This window comes from Rhagoletis zephyria, unplaced genomic scaffold (assembly GCF_001687245.7).
Source record: "Rhagoletis zephyria isolate East Lansing unplaced genomic scaffold, Rhagoletis_zephyria_1.1 Rzeph_scaffold_02278, whole genome shotgun sequence".
Taxonomy (NCBI): domain Eukaryota; kingdom Metazoa; phylum Arthropoda; class Insecta; order Diptera; family Tephritidae; genus Rhagoletis; species Rhagoletis zephyria.
The window spans coordinates 17,614-34,507 of record NW_016159362.1 but is presented as its reverse complement, the minus strand read 5'-3'; the positions used below and the strand labels follow the sequence as shown (position 1 = coordinate 34,507).

The following is a 16,894-nucleotide window of genomic DNA, read 5'->3' as shown; positions in this document are numbered from 1 at the left end:
GAAATTTGCATTCATTGCAGTAATCGGTATGCACTACCGGAAGTACAGGGTCGAACGTAATTTCACAGGGCGATCACAATTCACAATTATCGACAATTTGTTTGAACAGCTGATCAGAATTTATTATTGTGTTGTTTTGTCTTCCTATAGTTCGAACGATCTTCGAAATTTTCATGCGATTTGTGCAAAGCTCGCATTTGTCTTGCGGAACTCGCACATATTAGAGTTGATTGTAAATAAAGCTATCCAAATAGTGTTCAATACGTACAATTCATATTTGCATAGTAATGGATGTAAGTATGTCTTATTGTTCAAGTATTCAAGCACCTATGTAATTGGTTGTTGAACCTTGTGCAGAGCTTAAAATCTATTTACGTATGTAATATATTTATTTTACAAAAAGGTCGAAATACTATCAGCCACGGGCTCCAAATCATATGGAAGATGCCACGTCCCTCCTAGTACTACCGTTGGCGATTTGCGATATATCATACATAAGCAATATAAAAGCACACCGGCCCCGGAACGTCAATCTTTGCGACTAGAACCCCGTGGAAAGGCTCTTAAAGAAACGGATACTTTGGAGTCTCTCGACATTGGAAAATCCAATAAGATTTATATAAAAGACTTGGGACCACAGATAGGTTGGAAGACTGTATTTTTAGCTGAATACGCCGGGCCTCTTTTTGTATACCTTATGTTCTATGCTCGTCCGGATATCATCTATGGTGAAGCCGCAGATAAGCTAATTTCCTTAACAGCACAGTAAGTTTGCAAAAATTCACTAGCTGAGCGCATCCGCAAGCTTACTAGTAAAAGCAGCGACTACAACAACAATTTCGAAGACCTACTTTAACCTTTTCATTTATTTTATACATACATATGTTGCCGTGGGTTGTTTTCGATGTTCGTTGCCGGTCGATGAAACTACTGTGCGCCAAGACAAAGTTTCACAAGCGCTCATTAAGTTTCGCATTAATTATTGGCTGGTTTTGTATTTCGCAAACGCTCGAATACTATAATATGAATAATATAAATGTACATATGTGTGTTAATAATATTTTTAATATATCGGAAATTTGTTTCAGCATTGCAGCTGGCTGCTATACCGTGCATTATTTAAAACGAATTTTGGAGACTATATTCGTGCATCGTTTCTCGCATGCGACTATGCCTATTCGCAATCTCTTCAAAAATTGTAGCTACTACTGGGGATTCACAGCCTACGTTTCATATCACGTTAATCATCCGTTATTCACCAGTCCTTGCTGCCTTCAAGTCTGGAGTTTTTTGGCTGCTTTTGCGGTAAAGATATTGCAAACACTTTCATTATGCGTGGTCACTAAAATTCAGTTACTTTTCAGATTTGTGAGTTGGGCAATTTTTCTATTCACATTGCCCTCCGCAACTTACGCCCACCTGGCACTAAAGTGCGCCGAATTCCGATACCTGATGGAAATCCCTTCACAAAACTGTTCAAGTATAACTAATCATACCTTAAAAAATTTGTTTAGTAGTATATTGTTATTTTTAGCTTGGTATCCTGCCCCAACTACACGTACGAGATTGGATCATGGGTGGCATTCTCTCTAATGACCCAATGTCTACCAGCATTGCTTTTTGCTATAGCTGGTGCTTATCAAATGACTGTTTGGGCTCTAGGTAAACACCGTAATTACAAGAAAGAGTTTAAAGACTACCCCAAGGGTCGTCGGGCCATTTTCCCGTTTGTCCTATAAATGGTCAACGAAAATTTGCTGACAGAAAATAACATTTCCATTGCAATAACTTTATTGCTTTTGTAATACTTTAAAACATTTGAACAAACTAAGTTATAATTGTCATAGGTGTTAGATTTAACTTGGTGTAGCTGCTGTATTAATGTGTTGATACTCCCAATATACATATGTTTGTATGAATTAACTGATAACTATTAATAAATTTCAATGGCTTTGTGTAGGAAATATTTCACACTGATTTTCTATTAATAATCGTTTGATTCTTAAATTGATGCTAGGGATTTTATTATGGTTTGCGATAGATTATTTTTATATTTAAGTGCTCGCCACTGTACCAGTTATTGCAAATAAAGGCATTTATGTGAAAGTAACCCTGAAAATCCGCTGGCAAAAATGAGATCATAAAAATGTAGCGGGTGCAGTTGCAAATTTAAAACAATTCAACGTTGGGTTCAAATACGCGTACGTACGAGTTTGGCTTTTGGCCCAACATTTTTTCATGCGAACCCACCTTTCGGTTCTTCCAACTGTCATTTTATCAAAACAGCTGAGTTTGTCGAAGCGATGGTACGGTACAAAACAATTATCGATATACATACCCAAGCCGATTCTAAACAGAAACTCCTTGGGAGTTTTCTCTCTTTCCCCTTTCTTCCTATCATGAAAAAAAATTCCCTGAGGATTTTTTTTTATATAAAATGGATGAGTTGGGCTGTCAGAAAAGTGTAAGTGTAAGTGAAATAATTTCGCCATGTATTGTAACGAGATCTAAGAACATTAGGGCTAGCACAGAATCCATCTGTGTCCGATTTTTCGTGAAATCTACGAAATTGCTATCACTGAATCCGAATAGCTACGAACGTAGCCTATATTTGGAATACACACGTTCATAGCAATTCGGATTCAGTGAACGCATTTTCCTAGATTTCACGAAAAAGCCCCTATTATCTTGTGTGCTATTTCAATTTAGCTTCCAGTTGTTGTTATCGAGATTATGTTCTCGTATAAGTACATCGTTATCGTACCAATGCTACCTTTAGGTACAACAAAAAGATAATGTTGACACTTCGCAAAAACAAAAATATTCTGAAGTAAAATAAGAACTTTGTGAATTTGTTATGAAAAGGTGTGCTATAGAAATGGAGCGTCTGACATATGAAACTGCTGTAAAAAAGGGTAATTAACTTCTGTGGCAAAGTTATTTAATAATACCCTTCCACTAAATTTCGAGTTAATTCCGTAGCGCAGTTAGTTGAGCGGAACCCTCATCCTAATGGCGTCCATATCGTGGACCCGTTGCGTGTATCAATGCACCAGGAGGATGACATCATCTCGCTGGCAACGCAAATACAGAATGCCGACAAGCAGTTGAAATCTGGCACATGTCAGAAGCTATGTGTGATTCTGGATCAGGTTAGATGTGTAATCTAATACCAGTATTATTGAAGGATTTTACAGTGGTAATTTATCTTGTAGATTAAAATGCTGCAAGCACAAGCAATGCAAATACTGAAGGAATCCGAAGAGAGTAAACTGTTGCACAATGCCGCATGTAATTTTACAAAAAAGCCTGGCCATATCTATCATCTTTATCAGCGTTCATCGGGTCAAAGCTATTTCAGTATGCTTTCACCTGAAGTAAGTCAAAAGCTATACAGGCCGATTCTGAACAGATACTCCCTGGGAGTTTTCTCTCTTTTCTCTAACCTCTTATCATAAATAAAAATTCCCCGAGGATTTTTATACTAAATGGCGGAGTTGAGCTGTCAAAAAAGTGTAAAACAGCTTTTTCGAGGTTCGAATTTTCGGGGAAAATGCTTCTCCCTGGGAGTTAATTATTGGAGAACTTCTCTCTAGGGAGAAACGAATTCCCGGAGAACAAACTCCCCGGGAGTATTAAGAATTGGGCTGAATATATGTAGGTATGTCTAAATACCGATTTTTCTATTTATACATCTTACTTGCACAGGAATGGAATGGTGGACTCAATCAGAAGTATCTTGGAAGTTATAGATTAGAATTTGACTTATCATGGACGCCTTTGGAAAAAATTAAAGAGCGCGATGAGAAAATGAACTGGGCAGAGAAATGTTTGGAGACAACGACTTTAGCTGTAGGTCCAATACCAATGGCAATAGAATTTGGTAATACTGAAAAATGATACGAAATTTTAATTTTACAAATCTAATAGCAAATTAATATGTACATACATATGCAGATCAATCCTTTTCATCATTGGAAATAAAAGAAATCCGAATTTTTGTGAAGTGTTCTGAATTACAGTAAGATTATTAATTTGTATGTAGTAATTTCTAGATCTAAGGCTTATATAGCAAACTGTACACCTCCGGCAGAAATATTCCTCGTACGAAATCTCTATTCCATCTTCTTGCGTTTTGACAAGGAGGGCCGATCAAACACTTGCTTCATGCCACCAGCCTTCTCATTGTGAAATTTTATGTTGTTCGAAGTTTCAGCGTACCAAGGAGAGTCGAACTTGGTTGTATCTTGGTCTACCAAGTGTGTGTACTTTGTACGACCACATCGGCCGAAGTTCTTTACTTGCATAACCTTTGGCAAAATCGTCTTGTCGAAATGATCTTCCAGTGTGGCCTGCGCGAAGTCACGCTTTAGGACCTCACTTTCCTCGTTCAAATAGAAAGCACCGCGATGATAGTATTTCTGCAAAAACTTATACTTTCCTTTGGCAGCTTTGTTAGTGATAATTTTAGGATTGTTACGCAGCTCTTGACGACGTTCTTCTTCGGTCAAGTTACGCATATGATCAATATCTTGTTTATCTCGTTCGGCGCTATAAAAGTTATAATTATAAATAAAGGTTTTATAAGAAACTTTCGACGCAAAGCATACTTCTCACGCTCTTCCCGATCACGCTTCACTCGTTTTAATTCACGTAATTTCCAAGCTTCGTATTCAACTTCATCGTTTTCATCATCAGTACAAACATCCTCGATACTGGCTTCAGCAGTGTCAGGCTGTTGAAGAGATATTAAATAATATTGCAGATATGTAGGCACGGATAAAAATTGAACGTATAATATACCTTGGACTTTTCCAGATCCTTTTTAACACTCTCCTCTACGAGACGTAGAGTAGCGCGTCTTCGGTCTTTAGCTGCCCTTTTGGCTTCTACTTCTAACTGCTTTTGTTTTTGCGCTTCTCGTTCCTTTTCCTGAATAGTGGCGCGTTCACGTTTACGAACAAAGAGAGGTTTAAGGCGGGGTTCGTTATCTTCTTCGCTCTCTGTCTCATCTTCATATTCAGAACTTTCAGTTTCAGAGGACTCAGACTGCCTTTCTTCTTCTTTTTGCAAAATCTTTAATTAAGCAGGAATGTGTCTTTTTAAATGGCGTAAATAAATAAATTAGTACAAGAATAATACCTCTTCTTCCTTTTGCTGCTGCAGCATTCGATGTCGTAGCCTAACGCGCCGATTTTCCAATTCCTCCTCACTTAATTCAGAATCCGAATCTGATTCAGATGCTAGGGTTATTTTATTTGTTGCATTTCCGGTGGCTACTTCTGGTTCACTTTCCTCGGATTCAGACTCAACTATTTCTGGTTCGTGAATATGTCTATGTCTTTCACGTCGTTCTCTTTCCAATTCTTCCTGATCTTCGGGACGTATACGTAGGCGCCTCAAACGCGGATCATCGACTTCAGCCTCGTCGCCTGATGGAGCCTTAGCTTCAATTTCTTCCGTTGCATGATCTCGTTGTGAGCGTCGTTCAAGTTGGGCCTGAGCAGCACGTTTGCGGTGGTCTATGAAGTCCTCCAAGTCGGATTCATCAGAACTTGTTCCTCCAAGAGCATAATCTGGACGCTTGCCTGACACGTAGCGCTGCACCTTAACTTTCTGCATAGAAATCTCACCTGACGAGAAAGTAATTTAGTTACACTGGATAAAGTTTGTTAATCACCAAATCTACCTTTTTCATTTCGGATGGGTACTGCTCCAGCTGTGCTTTGAATAGCAGCAGATACCGCGGCGGAGCTCATATTGTTAATTTTTTTATAAATTAATATTGTGGTATGTGGAGACAGGAGCTTTAACGCCAATAGTAGCTACACTTTTATTTGTTTTACATGCAAATCTTTCCAGTCGATAGTAAACAGTCGGCCAGAACTGGAAAAACATCGGAGCGCTATCGATAGTATCGATGTTTTAATATTTTTTGAAAACATCGATGTGTTTTTACTATCGATGCTTTTAGGCGATATGCCACCATTAGAGTACGTTTACATAAAAATATAATCTCAATCAAAGCTCGTTTACACAGGAAAATCTCAGATTATTAGCCGTCAAATTTGTTGTGCTCGTTATTCTCACATCTCAAGGAAATGTTAGGATTTTTTTCTGTGCTACCGTTAGAATGAAGACTTAAAATTTTGAAATGTATCTTAGATTATTGTTTTGAACATTTCATTTATTTATTAAGACTAAGACATTAGTTACATAAAACACAAATTAATTTTGTTGTTGCCTTATGAATAATTTTATATCATATTTTATTTTTCATTTAATTAATGCATATAACCTCCAATATTCAATGTGACCTTAAATATAAGCCAAATGCATTGTATTATTGCCTTATAAATATATTTTAATTTTAAAATAATTAATGGATAAGGAACTTTAAAGTAATAAGTGTAATTTTTTAAAAATTGCAATGTTTTTAATTGATCAGGATTTCAATTTTAAAGAAAAAGTTATAATTCCCGAGAAACCCCGATAGTATCGATCTATCGAAGTCTCGATGGCAAAAACATCAAAAATCGATAGTTTCAAACATCGATGATTTGCAGCACTACAGTCGGTACCAGTGCTGCCGTTTGCTAATTTTCGAGCAAAGTGAAAACACACTAAAGGGCCGTTTACATACTACTTTTGCTTCGTTTCATTAAATTCATGAAGTTTTCGCACATGCACCTCTCAACTGCCAGTAATAAAACTTTCGTAAGTTATAATTTGATGGCAGTTAAAAGTATGCTGGGCCTAGTCTAATGTATCCTGCGGACAATGCTTCCGGAGTCATTTGCGGACTCAGCATGACTTACAATCTTACAGAGGTGGTAAAAGAACTTTACCATTGGCCACAGTATTTTTTTTTATTAAAATATGTACATACATGCAAACATACTGGTCTCCCCTCTCACTGAGTTATTCAAATACCAAATTTATAAATTTGTGCAAAAAACTATACAAATAAATTCTGCAATGTTTCACCAAAATTTCAAACTCTTTAATTAGAATCTTTAGAAAAAAAATCGGTTTTCCAATTTGTACCTCATTAAAATTGCTTTTAAAAAAAAAAATGATCCAACATACTTTCGGCTGGTTTTCATTATGTCAAAATCACTGACATCAAAAACTGCCTTCATCTGACAGCTGTTCATTTGGTGTCAAATGCGTTGTCATTACATTTTAAAAACTGGCCAAATGTCGATACTCCAGGGCATGATAAAGATGCACAACATCGTCAAAAAAAAATAAAAAATAAAAAAATTGTCAAAAATTAAATGTAAGTCTTAACGCCTTCAAAATTGCACTTTAGTACTAAAATCTAAGGTTATTTTTAAACAAATTTTGCGGGGCAAAAATCTCAAGAAATATTGCCTACAAATTCGTGATGCTACTACAAGGATGCTCTTTTAGGGCTTATACATCGAGGATCATTGATGATTTTTGTGTAAAAAATTTGCAAAATAATTATTTGTCCCGTATTCAGCTCCCATAAATATGGTCACCGTATATAAGATGCCCTTTTAACCCTTCTGCAATGATTGGGTCAAAGTGAACCAATTTTAATGAAAAAATTCTTTAATTACAGAGTTAGGTAATTTGAAATAAGCTGCGGCGTTGTCTATTCGTTAAAAGCATAATCAGTTAATTTTTTGCAAAAAATAAAATAGTTTTTTATTTTATTTTGTTTTCTAGAAGGCGAAATAGTTTTCATTCATATTGAAATACCGTTTTTTTTTTCTTAAAATTGACTAATTTATATTATTGGGTCAAAATTATTAATTAAAACATAATAGGATGGGGGATATTCCAAACACTGCAGAAGGGTTAACAAAAGCTTCGTAAAAATATAACAAAAATTTTTAAGGGTAATTTATTATTTTATAATTTTATGTGAAACCTTTCGTAGTCACTTAAGCTCCTTTAACTAACGGACACATACATACATTTGTTCATATAAGTACCCATTTAAACGTGTATTGTAATAATATGTATGCATGCATGTCTTAAGCCACAATTGAATTGGCAGGGCTTTGAAAACACGCAACGCAACGCACAAAAAACGAAATGGATGCGAATAAGAAAACCGAAAAAATGGAGCTTTAGCCAGTCAAAACCGCCTATATCGATTACATGCTCATTAATATGATCTATGGTGATTAAAGTGTACATACGTACATATGTATGTATTATGTACTAAAGGTCTACGCCGACAGGATTTGCGGCGGCGGCGTGGTTAACTTCAAAAAGCCGGCGGCGCTAATGCCTATAAAATAGATTCCAAAGAGTCATGAGGCTTCTGATCTTTTCATGTGAATTAGTTTTAAATTAAAATATTTTTACTTCCTATTTAAATTAAAATTTTTTTTGTGCCTGCCGCTGATGGATGGGCGATCAAAAGAAGGTCTGAGATATATACATACATATGTACATACATGGTTCTCTACGTTCTTGTGACGACGACAAATATACGGTAGATTTCTGACCTTACGTGGCAGATATGGTGTGTGCTCAAAAAAGTGATAGATCTACAACAATGTGGTATAAGTCCGATCACTGTCCGTAGCCCGTCGTTTCCAAAGTGTTTTTAAGCTTGAGGGGTTATGTAGATGCCCGTCTTCATATGCTCGAAAATCTGGCTTGCGTGACGAAGCATGCGAGATCCCGCACGTTTAAACACAAAAAGGATGAAGCATACTTTTTCTCGCATACTGAGCGGTTTGCGAGCGCTCGCTTGCATTCCACTGTCATTTTTGTTGTTTGACATCTATTTTCTCATTTCGCAAACTTTTTCAGAGAAGCAACATCGTTTATTTTGGTGGCAAATACAAGTTAGGAAATCCGACAATGACTACCACAAAGAAATTCAATCGTACATATATATGTTGAAAAAAGTCAGAGTAAAAAAATATACGTATAGGTATTTCCTGTTTTGTTTTCCACTTGAACTAATAATAAAAAAAAAAATTATAATGTTCGAAATGCAATTTTTTTGGGAGAGTAAGTTACATTATTCTCTGAATTTTGTTACTGGCTTTTCCAAACGAACGCAGCCGGTGTGGTAGTATTGAAAAAAATTTACTACTGCGCAAAAAAATCGCAAGATTACCAGTTTTCGATCCTAATTTAACTTTAATAAACGCGTTCGATCGAAAAACGTGTTTCTATGTTTTTTCTGAGTTACGCTTTTTTGGAAAAATAAAGGAGTCATATTCCTATTCAGTGGGCCAGGTTAAGTAAAAAATAAAAATAAAATAGCGGTATTTATAGGAGTAGTAGTTCCCTCAAACGATGTATTCCTTAGGCGCCGAATCCCATCGCCGCCGATATTTTCGTAACTCGGCGGCGGCGCGTGAAGAATGACGGCGGCGTAGAACTCTTATATGTACATACATATGTTTGTACATTTATTCCACAATCCAAAAACAAAAATGAAGTCAAAAAACAAATCATTAATTAATTTCCATTAATTCAAAGGAAACGGCGAATATACTGACTACAAACATACATACATACATAATTATGTGTGTACGAATTGCTCAACTTAAATTATTTCAAGCATTAAATATCCTTCCAGTGGGCTCACTAAGCAGCAGCATATACTTTTAAGTATACATATACACATACATATGTATGTTTGTATAATATACATATGTATGTACATATGGGCATATCCTGGGTTACGGATGCGAAATTCGTACGACTTTACAGTTAAATAAATCATACGAAACGTCGAGAAAATGAAACGGATGAAACGGAGGGCATAACGGACGCGACAAAAACAGAAGTGATTTCAGAGTACATGTAAAAATAAGCAAAAGTCAGCGAATCCTGTAAGGTTTTCCTTTCCACTCTATACCAATTAATTTTTAATCAGAAGCACTTCGTTGTTGTTGAATTAATTTTGCATTAAAATCTGGTAACGGAAGTGACAGATTTATCACCTTAAGAATATTTTCACTAGTAACACATACTAAATTTAATTTTTTATTTAATATGTATTTCCAATTCTTCTCTCCACCGTTTCGCATTTTCCAAACCTTTATTCGCCATCGGAATACGACATTTAAAGTTATAACGCCGTTTGAATTCATTTACATATTTACTTGCATTTTCGGTTTACCTTTTTTGGGAAATGCCCATACGCATACTTTAAAAGTAAGTATTTATGTCTGTATGTATACAAGAAGTAAAAGTAAAAGAAAGTCGTTCAATGCCAGAATAGACACTGGACACTCAGTACGCGTTCTCGTTCGACTGTGTGCATTTTCGTTGACATACATACATATATACCTACATACATACTAGGGATGTTGCGAATGTGGAATTTTAGGCATCCGCGGATGCGAATATCTAACAGCTAACATCCGCGGATGCGAATGCGAATGCGGATGTCAAGTATTTTTAAGAAACAATTAGAATCTAACATAATGGCGAGGTCAAACCAGATGTGTCAGGTTTTTCTAAAGCCTTGAAAAAGAATTCTTCATTCTCATTACTTTGGCTGTTTCGAATTTGAGGAATCTGTAACTTCATCAACGTTTTCCGATTTAATTTCTGTAATTAATTTGTAATACTTTCTTCTGCGACTGGTTTGAAAAATTTGTGCTCATAGCGAGCTAAATAGGTGGATATAAAAACAAATTATTATTTTCCAGGAATGAAAATTTTGAACAAAATTCTATTTACAAAATCGTGGCTGTCAGCCGATTTGGATCAGAATATTGTTATTTAAAAAAAAGCACCCTGCTTTTTATAAGCATTTGAATCTCAGATAGTTACGTAATTCTTATCTTATTAAAGGTCAGACCTATAGTTTTTTAATTATTTGAGCATCGATTCTCTTTATAGCCAGACGTTTATCATTTCTGCTGGAAATCCCTATTGAAGGAGCTTTCTCTTTGACTTTAAATAGCACAGAAGGGACAGTTTTACCACAGAAGTTTTTCGCCAAGGATCCAATGTATATCCCTATGAGAAAAATATTGCCCGACAAGTAAACGAAATTTTTGTTTTTAGAATGTTTGCTAATAATAAATTCCCCAAAGAGCCACATTTGAAATTATAGAAACGAAGATACATATGTAACATCGAAAGAAAATCACGAAAATTTGGTTAAGAATTACAGTGCACACTTTCTTCATTTGTGTCTATTAGTTTTTTTAAGATTGGTTCGAGGAAATCATAATAAAGAAAGAAAGCAATGCAGGTGTTTAAAGCACAGAAAAAAAACATTGTTAAAAAGACTTTGTTGGTAGAAGTTGGAACTTGTATGGCTGCCCATTGATTGTGCTCGGTTATATAGCTTAAGAAATAATATGTTTAAAGACATTTTTATCAANTCGAGGAAATCATAATAAAGAAAGAAAGCAATGCAGGTGTTTAAAGCACAGAAAAAAAACATTGTTAAAAAGACTTTGTTGGTAGAAGTTGGAACTTGTATGGCTGCCCATTGATTGTGCTCGGTTATATAGCTTAAGAAATAATATGTTTAAAGACATTTTTATCAAAGTTGATAAATATGATATTTGACCAGTTTTTTTTACACAAATACTCCCACGAACAAAAGCAAAAATATTGGCTACAATTTGTCATTTTGTTTGCCATATATACGTTTTATCGGTGCACTTGCACAACATTCGCATTCGCAAAAGCTCCGCATTGATTATTGCGAATGCGAATGTTGAAATTAATGCGAATGCGAATATTCGCAACAACCCTGGTACATACATATGAACATACATATATACATTATTATTTTATTTATCACCAATTAATTGATGATACATTTGTTATTTTCACATTTTTGCTACTAACACAATAGGCTCCCTTATTAGGCTGGGAAATAATGCGAAGATATACATACATACATACATTTTTACTAACTTCCATTCATGAAATCGGTTGAGATGAGCCAGATATGGATCAGTTTTGCCGCACTGGAATACATTTTTATACCCATATTTATAACACTTCTCGTCTTAGTAATTTAGTAATTAAATACTTTGCGATATGTAACGTGTTCTCGTAATCATATAACTGGTAGGGAACAATTAATTTTTTAATTAACTTTCTTTATTGACAAAAGTGGACAATGAATGTGTTTAGAGATTACGGGCGAAATTGCGCTGTAAAATAAGAATCGATAGAAAATTGTACGACAAAATATGTATATACACAAATGCATAAATATATATACACATATGTATATGTATTTAGTTAACCAAAGCATATTTTGTCACGTGTCCAGAGAATGTCCAACCGATCCCAAACTTTGACGTCACGAAAAAAGTACTATGTCCGGACCCTCCATTGGAAGTTGCCTCTATCCAGGCTGACATCACCACACTACAGGATATGCGATGCACGGGGCATGGTTGCAAAAAATTTGGTGTGGGATTTCACGATGTAAAGTACAAAGGTGTCGCCTTACGCACACTTGCCAGAATCCCCACGAAAGCTAAGCATATGCATGTTGGTTCAACAGTCGGAAATTCCAGTCGCCATGACAACCCTTCCGATAACGAAGAAAGGCTCATGGACTTCGCGGCAGCACGGAACATGGTAGTTATTTAGTAGTAAGTTCTACACTAGTACCAGGATATTTTTTCAAAGGAATTTGCAATTTTAAAGATATGACTAATTCAAAAAATTATTTAAAAAAATCAGTGCAATGTAGAACAAAAATATGGGTAGCAAATGAAAGAGACAATTCTGTTGTATTTAAAAGCAAACAAATTTTTTTACAACGACGAATAGGTATTGAAAATGCGCTTTTAATAAATTTTGTCTTTTTAAGTTAATAAAGTTTGCACGACGAAATTCGATGATGTGGTCGTAAGTATATAAGAGCTCAACCAATAATTTTCTCAAAAATAAATACTGCAAATTTTCAAGGATTTTTAAGTAAAAAATTTTTAAAGGACATTTTCCATACCCATTCGTCTTTATGCACCAAAAAATTTATTCTGTTATAATTCTACAGAAATTTGTCTTATTTTTTTCTACATTGCACTGAATTTCAAAAATAAATTCCGTAGTCCTTAAAAAAATCCTGACGTCTGAGAGAAAAACTAAGTACGTAGTTTTACCATAATTGGTCCATAGTTTCGCGGACATATTCAATTTTTGTGAGTAAAATTTACTGTCGCACGGTGTTATTAAGTAAGCGTAGTGAATTATGTACAACCATATTTTTGTATATCAATTCATCGAATCTCATAAATTGTTTATAATCACTTTTGTTAAATTTTCTACTTTTTTATACATTTATGGAAACGTGGTAGATTAAACTTTTTTATTTAGAATAATAACTTCGTAGTTCAAGCTTTAGCCCCCTGCTCCCCTGGCCCTACCTGGCTACGTATTTTCCACATATTTAATGATTCATAGAAAATTAAATTTGTTTTTACTTTAAAGGCGGATTCATCGTTCTAGTTCAGAAATTTCTTCCATGTGGTTATTGTTGTGTTGCTCTCTCTGGGAGAGCAACTGGGAAATGTTCTGAACGCTTTTGAGTTGCTAACTCAACTTCAACCATCGTACAGTTTCATAAGTAAAAACACTATCAGCTGATTGCCAGAAAATTCCTACAGATGAGATCACCTGTTTTTTGGCATGTGCTCTTATCTTTTACAATTTCTTTAATTTTTATTACAATTTCTTTTATTTCTATTACAATTTATTCAAAATACACTAACACACTGAACCAAAAACACCAATACACTAACCAAATTCACACCTAGAGCCTGCCAAACAGCCTGCCAGAAAAAAATGGTAAGAAGAAGAGTTAGTTTACTTATGGAACTGTACGATGACTTCAACTTTAGTTCAGAACTAGAACGATGAATCCCCTTTTTTTATTATTTTTTTTGTGATAGTAAAGCTTAAATTTGTTTTGTTCTCTAGATTAGAACACAGACTCTATAAAACCCATCGCACATTTAAACTTACATACATAGTATGTTACATACATACATAAATATATAATTATGGAGACATTGTATAAATCCAACAACACTTGTATTCCGCGTGCTAAAACTCGTTTTTTTTTGCAGAATCATAAATACCAGAATTTGGAGAGGGCAACACAGCGCCATCAATCAAGAAGTCAGCATTTCGGGTGTGTAAAGTACCAAATATTAGATGAAAACAAGCAGTCGCGCGTCACTCGCCTTGTAAAGTTTCACGTGTTATCCACGTTTCTCATTTGTTAAGATTTTGTGTGTGTTTTTTTTCGTAAGATTAATTTATTCGGTGCTGTGTTCAAAACTCAACTGTAGCCGTGTAGTATGTGTGTACATCATATGTAGGTAAATGTGGTAAAAGAATGAATAGGAATATTAGTTGCTGTTGTCCAAAAGGTGTAACGTGTAGTATGTAAGTTTGTATGTGTAAATAAATACGTTGATCTGCATATGAATCCAGTTGCCGGCGCGAGCGCGGCGTCCCAGGAAACGTCATAAAACGTGTATTAAGTACGACAGGTAGACAGACGGACAGCGAATAGCTGGATGAAAACAAAATGAACCAATAACGTCATCAAGCTGGGTGCGCAGATCGATTATAGCACCGGCCATTGATTTTCATGTAATACTTACTTAGAAGCTACTTTGAACCGCTTAGAGGCGGCTAACAACCGGTAAGTCCAGCTTACTCGTACTAAAAGTGCTGTGACTGCATTTTTGTTTACACGCGGCGTAATTTGCCACTTACTTATTTACATACTTATGTAAATGAAATTACAATCTGTGTTTACTTAATTAATAATTCAAAGGTATTTAGCGACCTTCAATAGGAAAACCCCAATTTAGTTACAAAAAAAAAGCTGAAATGGAAGATAGGAAAGGAAAAATTTGGAAGGCGGGATTCCTCTTTAAATTAACATATTCGTTCGAAATTCTGCCGAAAATCTAAGTTAAATACATATATGTACATGCATAAACATTTGTACATATATGTATGTACATACATACTTATATAGGTCGGTATCACGGTGTTTGGGCCGGGAAAACCTTCAATTTGTTCCAACCGATTTGGGACACTCACAATGAGAGTGTACCCTAGTGGTCAGCTGAATAAGTTATGTGACATTTTGATCAGCTTTGGTTACTTCTCTTTTGTTTACTATTATTATTTTTTTTTATAAAAGTCTAGCACATTATATAACCGCCAACATATAAATCCGCATTTCAAACTTTGCAAAAGATTATAAAAATTCAATCAACTTTACCAATTATGTATGTACACCCAAAAATTTCAAACTTTTTATTCAGAATTAAAACAAACCATTAAAGGCATGCCGATTTATTTTAAATTTTAGTAGGATAAATTACAAAGTTCAAGATGCTAAAAATCGCATTGACTTTAAATATTATATTTTTTTTTGCTGATGGTGCACAGTGCGCAATTTCGATAATTTAGGAGAAGGAAAATAATATTTTTTGCAAAAAAGTTACCCGTTAGTGCCGGGATCGAAATTTTTTGAAATCCTGTATTTATGGACCGATTTCGTTAAATTTCGCGACACGTATTTGATAGCTACATTGACTGATATAATGTGATTTCTAATATCTTCCAACTTTTGCAATAAATAAAGTGTTCTAAAATGGCTATACAAAAATTAAAAAAAAAAAAATTTATTATTGGTGTTTCTCCTCCTTACACCACGTCTACATCTGTTATGGGTCTCGCATACGAACTGTCACATTTCTCGCAAACGAGATCTTATCGCAGAGAAATTTTTGAACGTCGGCATTTCATCGCATGCCATTTCAGTGTAAATATGTTGTTAATGTTTTATAAATGCTAGGAAAATTTTTTTTTTGGTTGTGCTTTAACCGCACTTCTCCGAATTACACCACTTCTTTTTTACTCAGAATAAAAAACAAAATATGAAAAAATATTTGTTACACCGGGGTTACCACATATGCGACAACAAGTATGCGATATCTCGTTTCTTATATCGTATACATATCTTCTGCGATAAATGGTCTACACAAGCGATAAAAAAAAGGCCGAAAAATTGGCGATTATCGTTCGTCAAAACAGGCATGTTTGTACAAGCTCAGCTTATCTTCAAATAATTTGGCACCGATTTTCTATCATATCACTTTTTTTTCACCAACTTCGATTTTCGATTTTCCTTCCCCTAAATTGCCCAAATTCTTCCATATACTAAAACACTTATTAATAACCACCGCGATTTTCTAACGTCTTGAAAATTGCACTTTTCGGGTACTCTCTGTGTGATCTAGCCTAACAGTCGACGACCTTTGGAAACTTCGACTTTGTAGCTGAAGAAACTTATCGGTGCATACCATTTCTGTAAGCATATTCACGGTTGGGTGAACGGAGGATTTGGATTTGGTCGTGGTCTGTCGGTAACTTTCCGTTAATTTCAAGTTTAGATTCCCTGATTTACCCTATAGTTTTTCATTATAAAGGAACCTAAAGTGGTAAGTCGCCTTGAAATAGCAGACGGATTTTTATTAAGCTTGCAATTTGCATTGACTGCCCCGAGGCGGCCATTTTCATGCCATTGTTTTCTTCTACTATTTCATGCATCAACTTATGTTCATCTGGTGTAATATTAATCGGCACGCGTCAGTATTTCTATGTATGTATGTAATATGTACATATCTAATCGTAATGATTAGCTGGTAAGAAAATCCTATTCACATATAATTAGCACATCGACTGGATAAAACGATATTAAATATGTACATACATACATATGTAGTGCTAACATAATCGTTACAACAATATTATATTTATTTCCAATAACATTTTGGGTATTTTGTTTAGCTAGAAATTAAAGGTTAAAAGAATCACGAATTACTACAAATTCATTTTGTTAATTTTTTAACCTAAATATTATTAAAGCATAACG

General features: G+C 35.0%; 3 protein-coding genes across 3 annotated transcripts; 2 read left to right on the top strand and 1 right to left on the bottom strand.

Annotated features, from left to right (window-relative positions):
- The first annotated feature begins 154 nt into the window (after positions 1 to 154).
- Sc2 (trans-2,3-enoyl-CoA reductase Sc2) lies at positions 155 to 1,984 on the top strand. The gene is made up of 5 exons (XM_017620864.1): positions 155 to 293; positions 404 to 765; positions 1,089 to 1,305; positions 1,365 to 1,480; positions 1,535 to 1,984. The coding sequence occupies exons 1-5, from the start codon at positions 288 to 290 to the stop codon at positions 1,737 to 1,739; spliced, it is 906 nt and encodes a 301-aa protein (XP_017476353.1). The 5' UTR covers positions 155 to 287; the 3' UTR covers positions 1,740 to 1,984.
- A 695-nt stretch (positions 1,985 to 2,679) lies between these two features.
- On the top strand, positions 2,680 to 4,016 carry LOC108366449 (uncharacterized protein C1orf50 homolog). The gene is made up of 4 exons (XM_017620865.1): positions 2,680 to 2,915; positions 2,983 to 3,152; positions 3,216 to 3,377; positions 3,709 to 4,016. The coding sequence occupies exons 1-4, from the start codon at positions 2,858 to 2,860 to the stop codon at positions 3,898 to 3,900; spliced, it is 582 nt and encodes a 193-aa protein (XP_017476354.1). The 5' UTR covers positions 2,680 to 2,857; the 3' UTR covers positions 3,901 to 4,016.
- Positions 4,017 to 4,050: 34 nt separating this feature from the next.
- Positions 4,051 to 5,894, bottom strand: Mfap1 (Microfibril-associated protein 1). The gene is made up of 5 exons (XM_017620863.1): positions 5,690 to 5,894; positions 5,143 to 5,633; positions 4,804 to 5,076; positions 4,611 to 4,735; positions 4,051 to 4,551 (listed from the first exon to the last, which is right to left on the bottom strand). The coding sequence occupies exons 1-5, from the start codon at positions 5,757 to 5,759 to the stop codon at positions 4,116 to 4,118; spliced, it is 1,395 nt and encodes a 464-aa protein (XP_017476352.1). The 5' UTR covers positions 5,760 to 5,894; the 3' UTR covers positions 4,051 to 4,115.
- Between the last annotated feature and the right edge of the window lie 11,000 nt (positions 5,895 to 16,894).

Bases quoted from the DNA above. Each gene is read 5' to 3' on its own strand.
- Sc2 (XM_017620864.1), top strand. The intron at 766-1,088 runs GTAAGTTTGCAA...AATTTGTTTCAG, and splicing joins CTAATTTCCTTAACAGCACA to CATTGCAGCTGGCTGCTATA. The intron at 1,306-1,364 runs GTAAAGATATTG...GTTACTTTTCAG, and splicing joins GTTTTTTGGCTGCTTTTGCG to ATTTGTGAGTTGGGCAATTT.
- Mfap1 (XM_017620863.1), bottom strand. From the start codon at position 5,759: ATGAGCTCCGCCGCGGTATCTGCTGCTATTCAAAGCACAGCTGGAGCA. The intron at 4,736-4,803 runs GTATATTATACG...TCTCTTCAACAG, and splicing joins AGGATCTGGAAAAGTCCAAG to CCTGACACTGCTGAAGCCAG. The intron at 4,552-4,610 runs GTATGCTTTGCG...TAACTTTTATAG, and splicing joins GATCGGGAAGAGCGTGAGAA to CGCCGAACGAGATAAACAAG.
- LOC108366449 (XM_017620865.1), top strand. From the start codon at position 2,858: ATGAAAAGGTGTGCTATAGAAATGGAGCGTCTGACATATGAAACTGCT. The intron at 2,916-2,982 runs GTAATTAACTTC...TTAATTCCGTAG, and splicing joins TGAAACTGCTGTAAAAAAGG to CGCAGTTAGTTGAGCGGAAC. The intron at 3,153-3,215 runs GTTAGATGTGTA...TTTATCTTGTAG, and splicing joins TATGTGTGATTCTGGATCAG to ATTAAAATGCTGCAAGCACA.